Source organism: Melozone crissalis, unplaced genomic scaffold (assembly GCF_028551555.1).
Source record: "Melozone crissalis strain CALT ecotype California unplaced genomic scaffold, PUWL_Pcris_2 ptg000006l_1, whole genome shotgun sequence".
Taxonomy (NCBI): Eukaryota; Metazoa; Chordata; class Aves; order Passeriformes; family Passerellidae; genus Melozone; species Melozone crissalis.
Window position 1 is genome coordinate 50820710 of NW_026535784.1, and position 16036 is coordinate 50836745.

The 16036-nt window shown below is 39.9% G+C and overlaps 1 protein-coding gene across 3 annotated transcripts in view; it reads left to right on the top strand.

The window, feature by feature from the left end:
* ARHGAP24 (Rho GTPase activating protein 24) overlaps positions 1-16036 on the top strand; it is a 182647-nt gene that overhangs the window by 161128 nt on the left and 5483 nt on the right. For all 3 annotated transcript variants that reach the window (XM_054293693.1, XM_054293707.1, XM_054293699.1), the window contains 4 exons: positions 2969-3176; positions 13540-13672; positions 14435-14508; positions 14923-15044. In XM_054293693.1, the coding sequence (XP_054149668.1) occupies positions 2969-3176; positions 13540-13672; positions 14435-14508; positions 14923-15044 (537 nt within the window). The remainder of the gene's footprint in view (positions 1-2968; positions 3177-13539; positions 13673-14434; positions 14509-14922; positions 15045-16036) is intronic.

The window sequence follows — 16036 nt, forward strand, 5'->3', positions numbered from 1 at the left end:
GGAGAATCTAGTTCAGCCTACACTTAGACACCAACCCAAGCCTGCCTGAGATTAATTCCAGTGCCAAACAAATTAAAAAACAGTGTTTAATTCCAATCACAGACGTCTTAGTGCTTTCTGGTTCCCACCTGTTTTCAGTACATTTTGTGTTGTGGTGCATCAGCAATTTATAATAATATGGTAAGGGTTTTTGCTCCCACTGCAAAATGCCCTTATTCTGATTTTATTCATTATCTATTAGATGTTCTTTGAAAACCAATTTTAAAATGAGCAAAAAATGAAAAGGCAGCATCAAAAAATGTATTAATAGAAAGTGATGTATTTTGACTTCAGTGTCATTACTAATAGGAGTTCCAAAGCACTCTGGTCTAAGAAGTTACTCTCTCCTAGAAATGGAAACTGCAATATGCACATTACTGATTAAAGAAAGTTAGCATGGTGAGAAGGCATAACCAGTAGCAGAAAGCTTATTCCTGCTAATTGTACTGTCAGTGGGCATAAAGTGTAGTTATGTGTGCATTCTGGTATAATTAGAATATCCTATCATATTTTGTTTGAAAAGAGGCAAAGAGTCTTGTGTTTAAAAGCAGAAAATCTCATGGATTCTTGCAAGGAGGCTTAAGCTGTATCCTCAAAGGGCAAACTGGAGTAGGATGGCCCAGTCTTGTTCCTAAGAAGATATAACCCCAGGGAAACAGCTCTGGGGAAGGGACCTGGGTGTCCTGGGGGACAGAAAGCTGGACATGAGCCAGCAGTGGACCTGGCAGCAAGGAAGATTTGACAGCAGTCTGGGCAGTATCAGCAGAAGCAGAGCTAGCAGGAAGAGGAAGGTGATTAATGTCTTCTGCTTAACATTTTTTAGACCATATCTAAATATTGTATCATTTAACAAGCAAAAACCCACCAAACCCAGGAGGTGGAGATAATGCTAACGTGAGTTGAGCAAAGGATCACTAAGGAGTTGAGGAGCTAGAACACTTGCTCTTTGAGGAGAGGCAGAGAAAATGGGGCTCATTCAGCTGGGAGAAGGGACAGAATGGGGGGCACTGAAGTGCAGCCTTCTCATATATTAACAGCTTTGAAATCCTCAGAGTCCCATAATCACACAGATTCCTTAACTGACTTTCAGTGGACCTTCCTCCCTAATTCCACTACTTTGAGAAGGGGAGTGTAGCAAGTGGAAGGACTTGAGGATTTCCTTTGTGTCATCCAGCTGCAACTCTTAACTTGGAAAAATGCAGGAAACACAAATTCAATTAATACTCCTCCCATCCCCATAGTCAGTTTTTAGGGGTTTAGGAAGGCATGCAATAATTAAGAAAATATACTTAGCATACTTAACTCCTCTGCCAACCTCAAGGCCCCAAACTTTGTGGATGCTACTTCAGTCAGTATTCTTCTAAACTTGACTCTGAAATTGCAAAAATTCCTTCTTCAACTGCGAATTGTTGGGCTCTGGGTTTTGTACAGCATGTACAAAAGGAGTAATAAGGAATGACTGTGTGATGTTCATTCCCCTTACCTACTGCTGGTTTTGGCATCCCCAAGTGTGGGTACCATGGCAATCACAAAATACACTGCTCTGCATCTCAGAGACTCTCTGGATGTCTTAGCAGGACATCATTTACTCTCTCCAGTTACTTCCTCTGCTACAGTAAAAATAATTGCTTTTAACTACAAACCTCAGACCTTCCATATGGGAAACTTGAGACCTGCCCTACATCCTTGTGCATTTGCAAGGCAGCTGTCTTACCTACAACTGAGGTGTAAGTTACCTTTCTGTTAAAGGAAAAATGTACACATAAAAGGTTACCCGGATGGATGCTTCAATCTGAATTGAAATATCAGGGTGAATTGAGTTTTTAGGTCAAAACCAAAAGCTGTCTAGCTCAATTTTGGGCTTTTTTTAAAAAAAGCAAACCAAAACAATGATGTTTTTCTTGTTGAATATTTTATATTTTTAAATATAAAAGCAGGAACAGTGTGCTCAGTGAATGGCACAATTTACTGCCTCTTTTTTTTTATACTTTACAGTGTACGTCATTGCAAAAGCGAAGTAGTCATTTGGTCTTTAATTTCTGATCGTGACTGCCTTAGAACTATTCATTGTCTTGCTATATATAGAAATTGAATTGCCTTGCTTCAGCCCTAGTACTGTTCAGCAAGTGGTGGTCTCAAGAGAGAGCTTCCAGCATAGATGACATCCCTGAATATTATTGTGCTGCTCTGCACTTTGAAAGGAGAGGCAAAATAAGCTGTAAAGAGTAGCTGTCGTTCCAGTGGTAGCACTGATACCCTCAGATCAGGGTTGAAATTAATTCTGTCAAAAAACCTCCATTTTCTTCTGAGCTTAAGGATGAATTCAGGTTTCCTGCAGTTCATCTGACATATTTCACCTTTCACGTCAGGAACTTCTTTTCGTACACAAAATTTATTACTGCTAAAGCAGATGGTGATAATGCAGTTGGTAATACACAATGGATTTATCATTGTCTATTTGGAGAAGAAAATAGTAATTTCATTTAGTAGCAACAAAATTCTGAGTTATAAATATGTTTCCCTCCATGTTATGTTTTTGGAACTGATAGAGGAGTACTTAATAATTAGGCATTAACCTAAAAAAGGTGGAGATATTAATCACTTTTGAATCAGAGGTTTTATGACAGAAAATCCCGTTTGTGTTATTTCTGTTTCCTGTGCCGGTGATCTCGCAAATAATTTAGTGTTTTATTTTAAATAAACGTTCAAATGTTTAAATAAGTGCTCAAATGTTTTTGGAAAACATGTCAGCACTGTATTTCCAGAAGAGTGTCAATGGTGAAACTGAGCATTCTGTTCTTAAGAAAGGAGTAGGTTAATTGTGCAGGCATTTAAATGACCTGCAGATTGCGTGGGTTGCAGGAGAAGGGTGGGCTCCTCCGGTGTGTTTGTGCTGCTCAGCTGAGTCCCAGCTCTCTTTCTGGTGCAGGCATTTTCGGGCAGAAGCTGGAAGACACGGTGCGGTACGAGAAGCGCTATGGGAACCGCCTGGCTCCCATGCTGGTGGAGCAGTGCGTGGACTTCATCCGCCAGCGGGGGCTGAAGGAGGAGGGCCTCTTCCGACTGCCTGGGCAGGCCAATCTCGTCAAGGAGCTGCAGGATGCCTTTGACTGTGGAGAAAAGCCTTCTTTTGACAGGTAAAACCCTGCAGCTGTTCCCCATGCCCTGCAGCCCAGGCAGGGCACGGTGGGCTGGGCTGGCTGACCCACAGTGCTGTGAAACACATGGCAGCAGCAGACAGAATGACATGTTTTTGTAGGTTTCCCTGTGTGTTTCCCATTACTGCTTTGAAATGTCTTCTTTTTTGTTCTGACTTTGATGTCTGATTTCAAAGCGTTTCTGGAGAATTTCCTTTTGTGAAAAGTTGGTTAGGAGAAGTATTGCTAATGTTTTGGCCTAATCAAAAATATCTGGATTGCCTTGATCTTAATATCATTTGAAATGCAATGGTGATGCTGGCATTTAGTCAGTTCCACAAAGGAAGAATTTCTGTTATCACCAGCTTCAGTGTGTTCTGTTACCTATAAAACTGGAAGGGAAGATACTTTCATGCATTTCTTTGTAATTTTGGGTGTTTAGTCTTACAGTGAAAGTCACTCTGACCATAAAAACAAGCCTATGTGGTTTTGAGGGTCCAGGTCTGATTTGTGTTCCAGTATTTATGCAATTTTACAAAGTTAATAAGAGTTTCTGGGCCAAGGAAAACCTGGTCCTGTTCACACAGCTGGGTATGACTTTACTCTCCTGTAAGTAATTGTAGTCCCCTGTGATTTTTGTACTGTCTTCTGTAAGCATTGGCAGCAGTGATCACATATACAGAGTGTGCAATCAGAGAAACAGAACCAGTGCATTATGAGTGCCACATGGACTTCTTAACTCTGACCAGAATTAGTATGATGGTCATGAAATTCCAGTTGAAGAGACTGTTAAACAGTGGTTGTCCTCAGTATGTGCCCTAAGTGGCATCCCTAAGTGACATCACACCCCCACAATGGCATTGGCAGCTTTGCTGCAGTTGTGGGCCCAATGGGAGTTAGGAGGAAGAGGCAGATTGCATTTATTATGTGAGACCTTTGTCTGATAGCAATCCAAGTAACAGGAAGGAAACTGTAGCTTGATCTTTTAGTGCAAAAACATGCCATAATTCAAACCTGATTGTGGGAAATCATTTAGGTGCCTCCATTCCCTGTTTCTGTGAAGTGAGGAGATTCATTAAGCTTGAAGGTTTGTGCATCAGATGCACAGAAGGCAGGCACCTGTAATGTTCTTTCATCTCCAACAGTTTCCTCAGTCCTGACCCTCAGTTTAAAAGAAAATGTAAGAATTTATAACGTTCTGGAAAAGTGACTTGTCTTCCTATGAGGTTATTCGTTTCTCGTTTGAAGGTGAGTTAGGGTAATTGATGAGTAAATGGCTTTATGGAGCCAGAGCACTATGGGAAGTGACTGTGTTAGCTGATGAATGTTTATGGCATGCTCACTCACTGTTCAAATACCATGAAGCTTATTTAAAAATTGTGAAGAAGCATCTACAGGGTACATTTCCTTACTTGGACAGTATGATAAATATTACTGATAATGTCTGTCTCTACCAAAGGGTAGGCGAGTGGCAGAAACAAAAGGTTATTTTTTCTGTGCCTGTAAACCAAATAATTGTAGAGGAAACGCTTAAGAAAACAAGCCACCCTGAACTGTGGGAAGATGATGTACTGAACACCCCACTGAGAGGTACAGCTCGGAGGAAGTGCACAAATTCTAACTACTCCAGACAAATGAGATCAGGGCTCAGCCGCACTAATTCTTTTTCAAGGTTATCTAGCAACATCTGTAGCACAAGCTAATGAGCCCCATGAACAGGTATGCTGGCTGAGCTTTAGCAGATGAAAAGGAGAAGAGATTTTACATGCTACTGCTGTGAAGGATGCACGTAATTTCTACTCTAGCAATTAGAAACAGCAGCAGGAGCCGCCTATAAATCGCTGGTCCTGCAGTTCTGCTTCTGAAGCTCAGAATTTATAGAACACTGACCTTGTACGTCCCCATGCCTTGCACAGGGTGCTTTTCCTGTTTACTTTTTCACATTTGAGTTTGGAGAGGTGTGATTCAGGTGTAGCAGTGGTTCAGAAGTCAGGCATAAACTCTGCTCTGATCTCTGCATCGTTTCCTTTGGCTATCTGCTTATTCCCCCGACCTTTTGTTCCATTTGTAAACTCTTTGAGGTGAAGTTCATTTCAAAGTAGTACCTGTGAGTAGAGTACCTGTGTGATGACCTTGGTTTGGGGTAACTTTTCATTGTGCTGAACAGCAGCATGGGCTCTGGGTTTGATGCAGCCTGTTTGGTAAGCTGAGCTCTTGGAAAGTGGCCACAGTATGAATAGTGCTGTAGAGAAAGAAAAAAACACATACATTAGGCATCCATGCTCACTTTTTCTTGTGAACCTCTAGATCCACTGTGTTTAATCTGTAATTAATTACACGTTATTATTAGCCAAAAGTCCCATCATGCAAAATCCACCCAGGTTCTCTCTATTAATTTACATCGATAGCAATAGAGATTTTTGCAGTTGGAGCAGAGCTGACATTTCTGTTCCTGGGGCATGGAACACAATGGAATACAGGTCACACTTCCGTAGCGGTGCTGGGTCACTGGCTCTGGCAGGGAGAAAGACTGGCTGCTGTCATCAGAGTTGGAACTAACACAAAGAGAGCTGGTGTTTGAGGAGTTTGCCACTTTCCATACTCACTTTTTTTCCATGTGCAAGTGCATGTTAGTCAGACAAGCACTTCAGAACATGTGAGACATGTTGAAATATATGTGTAGGCTTTATTTTTGTGTGACAAATTGCTGTTGAATAATTCTTCTTCTCTTTATGCCTTCATAGCCGATTCAGTAAAATATGTACCATAGAATTAAAGACAAAACCAAAAGTAAGATCATACACCCATGGTTAGTACTCCTTTAAAATGCCATCTGTGTTTTAAGATGGTTGCGCACCTCACCATGCTGGTGTTGGGAGATGGAGTTCAGAGGCACAGATCTGCTCTTTGCCCAGAGTTCAGCTGCTATCCATGGTTCTGTGGAGCCTCTGGCCTTCTTTGTCCCCTCTTGCCTTCCTGTCTGCACCCCCGTGGCAGAGATGACCACAGAGCAAGCACAACCAGAGGTATGAAATTAGAAACAAGAAGGGGAATAGCTTCGCTCAAAAGAAAATGCAGAAAATTTCATATTTTGAAACATATAAAACATATCTGAGAAATGGTTGCTGTGTGTGAGTTAGGAGCTGGGTGTTCCAATACTGAAGTCAGTTACAAAAAGCATAGTGGAAAGAATCTCCACTTATTAATTTTGATCTTGATCTTATGATTGGAATAAGATGTTGCTGAGGAATTGTGTATGAGAATGGAACAAGCATTTAAAAATTTTCCATCTCACTGACTGAGAAAATCCTGTGTCTTGGTTTGAAACATCCAACACCTCCGCCCCCCTCTGACAGAAACTGGAACACCATCATTTCTTGATGATCAGTATTGGAAAGGTGAGGTGCAGCTGCTGCAGCTGAAAACTGCTGAGGCCTCTCGTGTGAAGAAAAACACAACGCCTCAAAATTGTGTGTCAGTTTAGAAACAAAAATCAATAAATACCTCACTCCCTCTGAATGTATCTGTACATATTGTGAAATTTGCTCTAAGGAACTAGCTGTGCAATTAGGCAATCACTCATGCTTGCTACTATTTGAAATATCCTTGGTATTTCCAGTACAGCTCCACCTCTGTGTAAAATTGCCCCCTCCAGGGAATCCATTTTCTTCTCCCTTGGGGTATTTGCTTCTCTCTCCTTGTGTGTGTGGCTTATGTTTTACTTATAAAGTCCCTCATCTCCTTTACAAATCATACATTGTAATGACACAAAATGAATTATGACCATTTGTTCTGTGAAATTAGCACAGAGAATACGGCACTGCATAAGGAAAATTGCATAAGGATTTGTTCTCCAGTTTTTACCTCGGAGGGGTAAAAATTGGATTTCTTTTTCCATATTACCTCTTTTCATCTGCTGTTCATCACAATTACTACCAGATGACATGGGAGATAAGATTGCTCAGGGAGAAAAAATATTTGAAATGTCACTGAAACAAATATTAATAAAAAATAATATGATTGATGTGTGTGGCTTGGATTTTCCTAACTATTACTGATGAACATAGTTCAGTGGTTCAGAGAGTTTAAAAGTTACATAGCTCACCCGCCAGCATTTGTGTGCATGTGCAAGAGAGGAGGAGAGCACATAAATGCATATTTAGCAAAACAAAGTCCCTAATACGTTCTCTTATGGGTATGAATTGCTCTAAAAAAGGGACAAAATGTTACTGCTCTGGTCACCATTGCAGTCAGCTGAGAAAAGGTGCCTAAGCTGGTAGAACGTGATAGCTGGCAAGTGCTTATTCACTGGAGCCAAATAATCCAAAATGTAAAGCTGCTATGTTCCTAGGCATTTAATCACTGGGGTTGTTGAAGCAAAATAAGATAGTGACAAGGATGAGGTGAGAAGAAGCACATGCACAATTCTTTTTCTTCTCCAGAGGAGGAGAAAAATATTAAAAGAAGAATTTAAAAGAATGTTTTAAAATTTTGGTGAATGCTGGAAATGGGACGTGTCTCATTTGGGCTGCAGTCTGCTTTGGCACTGTGCAGATGGCAAGCAGAAAACCCTGGTTGTAAAAATTGTTCTTTGTTTTTCAGATCCAAGCCTGTACATAAGAATTTGTTTAGAAGCAGATAGTTTCCCACAAAGAAGGCGCTTCATATGCCTTCCTACTGGCAAAGTGCAGTAATCCCTTAAACTCCACATTTTTATGTGAAATGAATCTTTACTCAAAAGTTTGTTCCTGCCAAACACAAATGGCCTTAGGCCTGTGAAAATTCCTGTTTGTTTCTGCTGGTTCCAGCCTTTCTTCCCTGATCCTCTCAATCTGCTCATCAGCTGTGCCTCTGGACCCACTTCATGTCCTTTCCAGTTCCAGCCCTTACTCTAACCAGCTAACAGAAATAATCACTGCATATGGCACAACTTAAAGACCTAGTCTAGCAATTAAATACTCATTAGGAGATATATCTAGTGTGTTGCAAGGGTCATTAAATTAGTTTAATTGGTGTCCTGTTGTGTTTTTAGTTGGGTTTGGTGTCCTCAGAGTGTTTTTAGTTACTGGCAGCGAATGAACATTTGTAGTGACTTTGCATAAATTTCAATTTCAGAAAGGGTTGGTTTGTCAGCTCTGATAAAAAAAAAAAAGAAAAGCTAGCTATGTATTTCATATGCCACTGATCAATGATTTCTTAGAGGGCCATGGTCATCTTTAAGAAAGGATGACATTTTGTTACTCTCTGCAACGTCTGAGACAGTGGGTTTTTTAAAGCATTCTTGAAAAAAACAGGTTGCAAAATTGGTGGCTTTTTCTTTCAGTAAACAAGATCAGGTAGGTTATTTGTTGTGGGTTTCCATGTTTTTACATATGCTTACAGTCCCTGAAAAATATTGGAGAATCTTAACAGTTTTTCTGAACAATCTATCAAGAGAAGATAATTACCAGTATATTTAGTGGAGCTGGTAGATCTTTTTCCTAGAGGAAACCCAGCTGTTTCTTAGACCTCTGCCCACCTTACCTGAAAGCACTTTTGTCTCTTTAAGGATCTGTATTTTTTGAAGTAATTTTTAACATTCTTCCCCATGGAGTTTGTCTTTTTCCTTGTCCTAAATTGCTGTCTTCATTGCTGTTTTTAAAGCCTTTATAAACCTGCATAAATTGGCTGCTGTTACAATTACTGCAGTTGGTACCTAACTCAGAAATAGAGTCTGCCAGTCTTCACCATTCCTTGTGGACTGTGGAAGGTAGCATGATTTGTAAAAATGGTGAACACCAGGACAAAGGAGCAGGATGGGTTTGGTTTATTTCTCTGTCTAAACCAAAAACAAGAATAGAAATCAGTTGTTAACTTATACTAGAGCCAGACTGGTAAATACTTTCATATGTGCTTCACAAGGTGTGGGCAAAATTTAATCCGGTACTTAAATGAGGCACAGGACTGCTTGTACTAGATCTATGCATTATATAGGAAAATTATATAGAGTAATGCTTTGAAAATAACCACATAGAGGAAGAAAAATCACATAGCACATTAAGTTAACCTGACCTTTGAATTTCTGGACCAATGCCTGTCTCCCAAAATCAGCACACTGGTACACAAAATGTAATGTTCTCCTTTGTTTTATTACCAGGACTCCTAAATTGAATTATAGCCTTGCAGCTTATTGTTCCCTACTGTTTGTTCTTCATGCAAACTGTTTATGTGCCATCATGATCTAGAGCTATTTTTGGCAGGGCATTAATCTTTTTGTAATGTGACCTTGCCTTGTTGATACTTCCTCTCGGGGAGTTTACGAGGGGCTTGTTGGCTTTGTGCGTGGAGCGCTGACTGCAGCTCTCTGAGCGCGCTGTCTGCTGCTCGCAGTGTGAGGGCTCTGCCTGGGTTGCTGGTGACCTGCTGGGCTCCAGGGACATTGTTTATGGTGAGGGGAGTGAGAAACTGCAGGGAGTGTAATCGGTCTGACAGGCACTTCCACGGTGTCTGTGGTATCACAAAGGAAAGTGCTGCCAAAACGGCAACGCCATGAGAGATATTACTGACAAAGCTCAGATGAATGGGCCTTTGAATATGATGACTAAGGAGAGGCTGGGACATGTTTGCATTTGTCATGCCTGTGCATGAACAGTGCTGGAGCGGGGGCATGCTCCTTTGGAAATGCCACCATGAATGCAGGATTAATATTTCGGTGAGATAAGTCATCTTTCTCAGACCTCCCACCACAACATGCCAAAATAGCTGTTCCTCAGCTTGCTGTTGCTTTTTCTGTTACGTTAAATTCCCCACTTTGTGCTTCGTCATTCCCATTTCAAGCTCGTAATTGTGCACTTGGAGAAAGTCTGCCTCAGTTAATGAGAGTTGTTCCAATTTAGATAACAGAGGATTTTCTGCCAGAATTGACATCCTGTGTTTTAATAAAAATTAATGAATGCTTCTAATCATGTTAATTATGAATGTGTAATCATAAACCACTTTGATATTACACAGTCAGATAGCAAAAGAAATATGATGATAGGTATAATCATTAAATTTCTGTAGCTGTAATGATTCTGGAATGTAGGCAAGGACAGTGCTCAAGGGGGAAATTCTGCCCTGTCTTAAGCTGATCAGTTGTAACTGAAAAAAGTCCATGAGGAAAAGGTCCTCCATAGGCCTGCAAAGATCCATGTTTTAAAAACTGCACCAGTTATCCTAAAGGCAGAGATCTAACTGCTGTTTTTGACTTAGACTGTCGATGGAACAGTGTAGATTAAAAAGGGAAATAAATGCTTCCAGCCCTCCACTTCAGCACTTGTTTGAAACCTACAGCTGTCCTCTGTGGCTGAAAAGTGTTTAGTGGTATTTGTGGACTAAAACACCCAAAACACAGATGCATTAGGACTGGAGCCTGCCATTTTAAAATTTTCCCCTGTAATTTAAAGCAGAAGGTGAAAAAAAATAATACTACATTGCAAGGTCTAAAAAAGTCTCAGATGCTGAGAGACAGTCTTTTAGTTACATTATTTATAAAAATAATGACATTTTTTTACCCATAATTGCACTCAAATTTACTAGCTTTTGTCTAAATGTTGATAAAGTAGAATTTAAAAATCCAGTTCTTAAAGAGCTTGGCAAGCAGTATGTCTGTGTATGCAGGCTGTGTTTATTTTGTTTGCGCTGCTCAAATCTGTATGATAATTTCTGTACAGATAGATTAAATCTTAAGAAGTGGTCCATTACTGTTAAGGGAAAAAAACCCCAAATGTTCCAAAATCTTATTTTGTGACCCCACCATCTTGTGGCAGTCTGTGGTATTGCCGTAGGAAAAAAGAATTGAAAATTAGTTTAAAATATTGTATATATGTCTCTGTCTGCTGATTGTGACCTGAATTTCTAATCCCATTTTATAAAAGACCTTTCTACATACTTGTAAATACAGCATGTGCTTCAGGAAGTTAATTTGAGAGCAACACTTCCCAGCTTCATCCCTCCTTAGCATCCTGCCTCCCTGTTTCTCTCTCAGTTCTTTCGTGGCAGACCCGCAATTTATGGTACTCAGCTTACCTCTTGCAGTGATAACCTAACAGTACTTCACACCAAAATAAGAAAGTTTAGAAATTGCATTAATTTTCAAGGCTTCTGTCTCCTTCTTCAACCTTTTTTATCCTTCAGCTGCTGTGCCCTCTAGGAACAAGTATTCCACAGCAAGGACTGGTGTGAAATCATTCTTACATACTACAGGAAGCATGATCCTGGCAGTACAAAGAAGAGAGGGTGTTACTGTGTAATCCCCTTACTGAGAGACCTGTGTGCCACCTTCTAATTGTTCTTCAGTATTTCCCTCACTTACCCTGTTTGATTCTTGTATTTTGGAAAGACCTCTCCAGTTTTATGCAAATAGACTCTGTAAAAAGGTGGTTAAGTCCTTCAGCAAGGCGTGAGGAGTTTCCTGGTTTAAATTAAAAAAGCAGTAATAATAAAATCTTCAGAAAGACGATCAATGCTGAGTTGAGATTAGATAGAGCAGAAAAGTTAGAGGCCAAATCTGAGCTAGCATTTGAAATCTCATTAAAGAGTACAATCAGACCTAGTTTCATGCTACTAGTTCCCCACATCTGTTATATATGTATACAAAAATTTTGGGGGGTAGGCAAATACCATTTTGAATTCCAGCCACTCTACAAGAGAGGGTTGCAATCAAGAGATTAGAATTTGAACTTTCTTTAAAAATGTGGGTTTGCATTAGTATTTTATACAGTTTCTCCAGAAAACTCTTTTTGGAATTTGAGCTGGGAATTATTCATTTAGGAATTAGAAATGTTTTCTGCACATTCATTTTGAGGAGTTTGGTGGTGGTGAACATTAAAACATATACAGTGCTTTATCATCTCTCTTCTTCTGACATACCATACCACATTACTCTAAGGCTGTTCCCACCATTCCTGTTAAGATTTAACTTAGTAAAAGCCATTACTGTTTTAACAGATTATTTCAAAATAATGATTAACATACCTGTAGCAAAGCTTAAATGTGTCAAATACCAATGGCTCCCTTTGAGATACTGTGAGTTAAAAAGAAATACTCCATGTGTGAAGTCTTCAAAGAAAAAGAAAATACATAATAATGCACCTTGTAGGCGTGTGTGCCTTTCCTGTTTCTTATTAATGAAATGAGCAAAATTTAGTGCCCCTTCTGTGATTTTTCAGAAATCAGAGGGAAAGATAACAGCTTGCAGTACAATTCTTTATCTGAGCCAGGGTAAGCATGTAGAACATTCCAGTAAGGATTTGAATAAATGCCTGAGTAGCTAAACCCAGGGATGGAGCCAGACATAATGCAAGAGAGATTTCTTCATGCTAACTTGTGCCTTATGTCTAATTTCTACTTACTTATTTTTAGATAAATACTGCTAAGTTAACACGAGTGTAATTTGCACACCACAGAAACATTGAAGCAAGCGTGATTGCGTTGTCTGAACTTGTGGTTGTGATCCCTCTCTCTGTGTTACTTTTAGTGTGCCTGATAAACAGCTGAGGCTCCTACTAGCTGTATCCAACAAACCCTTAAATTTCTGCAAATGCAGTCGTGGGAGGCACATGTTGCATCAGGCCTTTGACTGCTGGCCCTGTGATGTTACCTGTGCTACAAGCATTCACTCATTTTCTGTTTGGTGCATCAGCTTATTTGGTAGAGGGTAGAACTAAAACTCATTTCCCAGGGATTTGTGGTTCTGAGTGTAGTTTAGCAAAGTTTTCGGTGTAAGAGTACAGCTATAAGGCACAGTAGTCATTTAGTGGGATCCCATAGGAAAAAGACACATATCAGGGAAAAAGCTGTAATTCCAGTAGGTAGATTTCAACTAAATGCTTGTGGTAGCTATGTTTCCTTTAAAACCTGCTTCTTGAATAGTGGTAACAGAGGATGTGGTGATAAAATGGAATTGAGACACACTGGGCATGTTTTGGGAGCTGGGGCCATCTCTAGTAGGAGAAAAATTCCCAGTGTGTAAATGCCTTGTTTCTAGCTCAGGTGAAAATGAAAAGTGTCATTTAGGATGAATTTTGCATGTCTGAAGGGAGATGCTTGTCAACAAGAGGCAGGATCTATCTCCTCCATACCTGTCTCTGCAAACAGGGCCTTATGTGTAATTTTTTATGGTAATAAATCACTAGAGCTGATGGACATTTGCCTGTGGGTATCCTGAGTCCTTTATAGGACAAAAAAATCCAACGAAAAACAGATTACAGGTAGGGTTTGTAAATGTATACATTGATGATGAGTAAAATGTGAGGTGGCAGTGAGAAGTGGCAGGTTTTAGCTTGTCAGTCTCACAGCATCATCCTGATTCACATTAATGACTTCTTGTATTCCACCCCAACAGCAACACAGATGTGCACACCGTGGCTTCACTGCTCAAGCTGTACCTAAGGGAGCTCCCAGAACCAGTTGTACCATATGCAAAATATGAAGATTTTCTTTCCTGTGCCAAAATGCTCAGCAAGGAGGAAGAAACGGTGAGTTGGTAACTCAAGTAAGGTGAAATAAAAAACTGTTCCAGTTTTCAGGAGGAGAGAAGCTGGCAGTTGTCCTAATTTAAATGAGCATCTGTTAATTGAAGCAAGTTTTGTATGAAAATTCTTGCCACCTGGGTCCTTGAGAATTCAAAATAAAAGTGTGTAGCATAGCCTTAGCTGTATTTATTGCATGTCTCTGAATCCAGTTCGAGTAAACATCACTGTAGTCAATAGCTTCGATTTTGCATGGAAGAGATGTATATTTTCATGGATTAGACTCTGAACTGTAAGAGGAAGGGTCTTGATGGTTGCTGTTCAACTCTTCCTGTTAAATCAGGAGTCATTTATTAGTCAGAATCTCCTGTGGACCAGAAATGGGTAAAATAACCAAGTAGTTTCTTGCAGGAAATGCCAGCTAGTTCAAACCAGAACTGTTCCTGGAAGGCTTAGCCTTGTTATCAGAAGGAGGAGTGGAACTGCTGGTCAAAAAAAGGGGAAAAGGAAAGAAAAAGAAAAGACACAATGAAACCAAGACATTTATTTTCTTGTTTATTTTTTTCCAGAGTTAATCCCTGTTAGCCTAATCCAAAATGGGTTCTACAAGCTGTTGGTTCTTTATCATAACCTGTATTTAATGCTGCACTTTGAGTGGTGTGTCTGTTGTCTTGTGATTGGAATTGCTGACCTTTTATTTTTAATCTCTGATAAAATATTAAAAAACTGTGCCTACTCACTCTGTATTTTTCCTTAAACCTCTTAAAGGGCCTGAAGGAACTGGTGAAGCAAGTGAAGAGCCTGCCAGCTGTCAATTACAATCTGCTGAAATACATCTGTAGGTAAGTGTTCTTGCAGGACTATCACAATGGTATTTATAAGTGTGAGCTGACAGACAGACCTGTCTGTCTGTGTACCCTGAAGGAAAAACATTACTCACACTTGGAGGGCTGGAGAACTCAAGTGAAGGTACCAAAATGGTAGGTTTACTGCATGACTAATTAGTAATTTGCTCTATCAAGATTGTGACTTTTCTTTCATAAGCAGGGCAAGGAGTGCAAGAAAGTAGAAGTGAACATATTCTATCCTCTTGACAGGACCTTGTTTTTCCCATTTCTAACTGCAGTTATTTGCTTTGTTTGCATTTAGAATGCAATACTTAAACTATGTTAAGAAACAATCACATGATTTGACTTTTTTTTTTTCCCTGATTTTCCTCCTTACATGTTCCTTAAGGACCTCTTTCTTCCCCACAGATTCCTTGATGAAGTGCAGTCATATTCAGGTGTGAACAAAATGAGTGTGCAAAACCTGGCTACGGTTTTTGGCCCCAACATCCTGCGCCCCAAAGTGGAAGATCCTCTGACAATCATGGAGGGTGAGCTTACTGTAATAACTTGTAAGAGAAAAGAAGAAATGTCTTTAGGTTTATTGCCAGCACATACCAGTCTGTGCAGTAAGTTCCATATATCTGTTCTACAGAGACAGAAATTTTCAACCTGAATGAGCTTTTGGGTTAAATCTTGCAGGCTAGAGTGAAAGGTGCTGAAATGTGCAGCATTGCAAAGAGACTTTGCATGAGATTGTTCTGCCTTGGCAACTTCACTAAACGTGGACCTTCTCTCTCAAAAATTCCTGCAAGCACAGCATGTTCTTATTCAGCACATGGAGTTGGAGTGCAGTTAATATTTCACCTGTGCTTCTTGAGGACAAGGAAGAGCTCAGGTTCACACTGCAGTGACCCGTGTAGAACCCCCACGAGGCAGTTGTGTATTCCATGCCTTGCTGAACAGCAGGAATCAATTTACCAGATTGATTGCATGCTTTCATTTACAGCCATGTTCAGCTGTAGCATTTTGCTGTGATTAAGACAAAAATATGGACATGACAATGTCCTCCTGTGACTGACTTTCTTCTAGTCTTAATCTTTGTAACTTTAACTCTGCATGAAGTATACAATGCCTTTTCTGCCATCAAACATGTTTGTTTAATGTGTAGGATTTACTCAGCTTTCTCAAAAATTAGTGCTGCCCATAGACTGTACACTGAAAATTAAAAAAATGCAGTTTTCATAGTTTATTTCATATTGTATGGAATTAGTCTTTTCCTGTGAGTATGATGCTTTTTCTCTTCCCAGATACAATTCCCTCTATACTTTGTTAATTCATGTGTTTTTCTGAAGCCTAACTTTTTCTCCTCCTTCTTTTTGACAATGACTATGTTGTTGTGAACAGAAACATGGCATTTCCAAATCATGTATGAAATCTGTGAATACTGTCTGGAGCAGCTCTCCAGCCTGCTTATCAACAGCCCTAGAATTAAAATGATGGTGCCTGTTGCAGGAAACGGGGTGGATACTACATTGTCCTA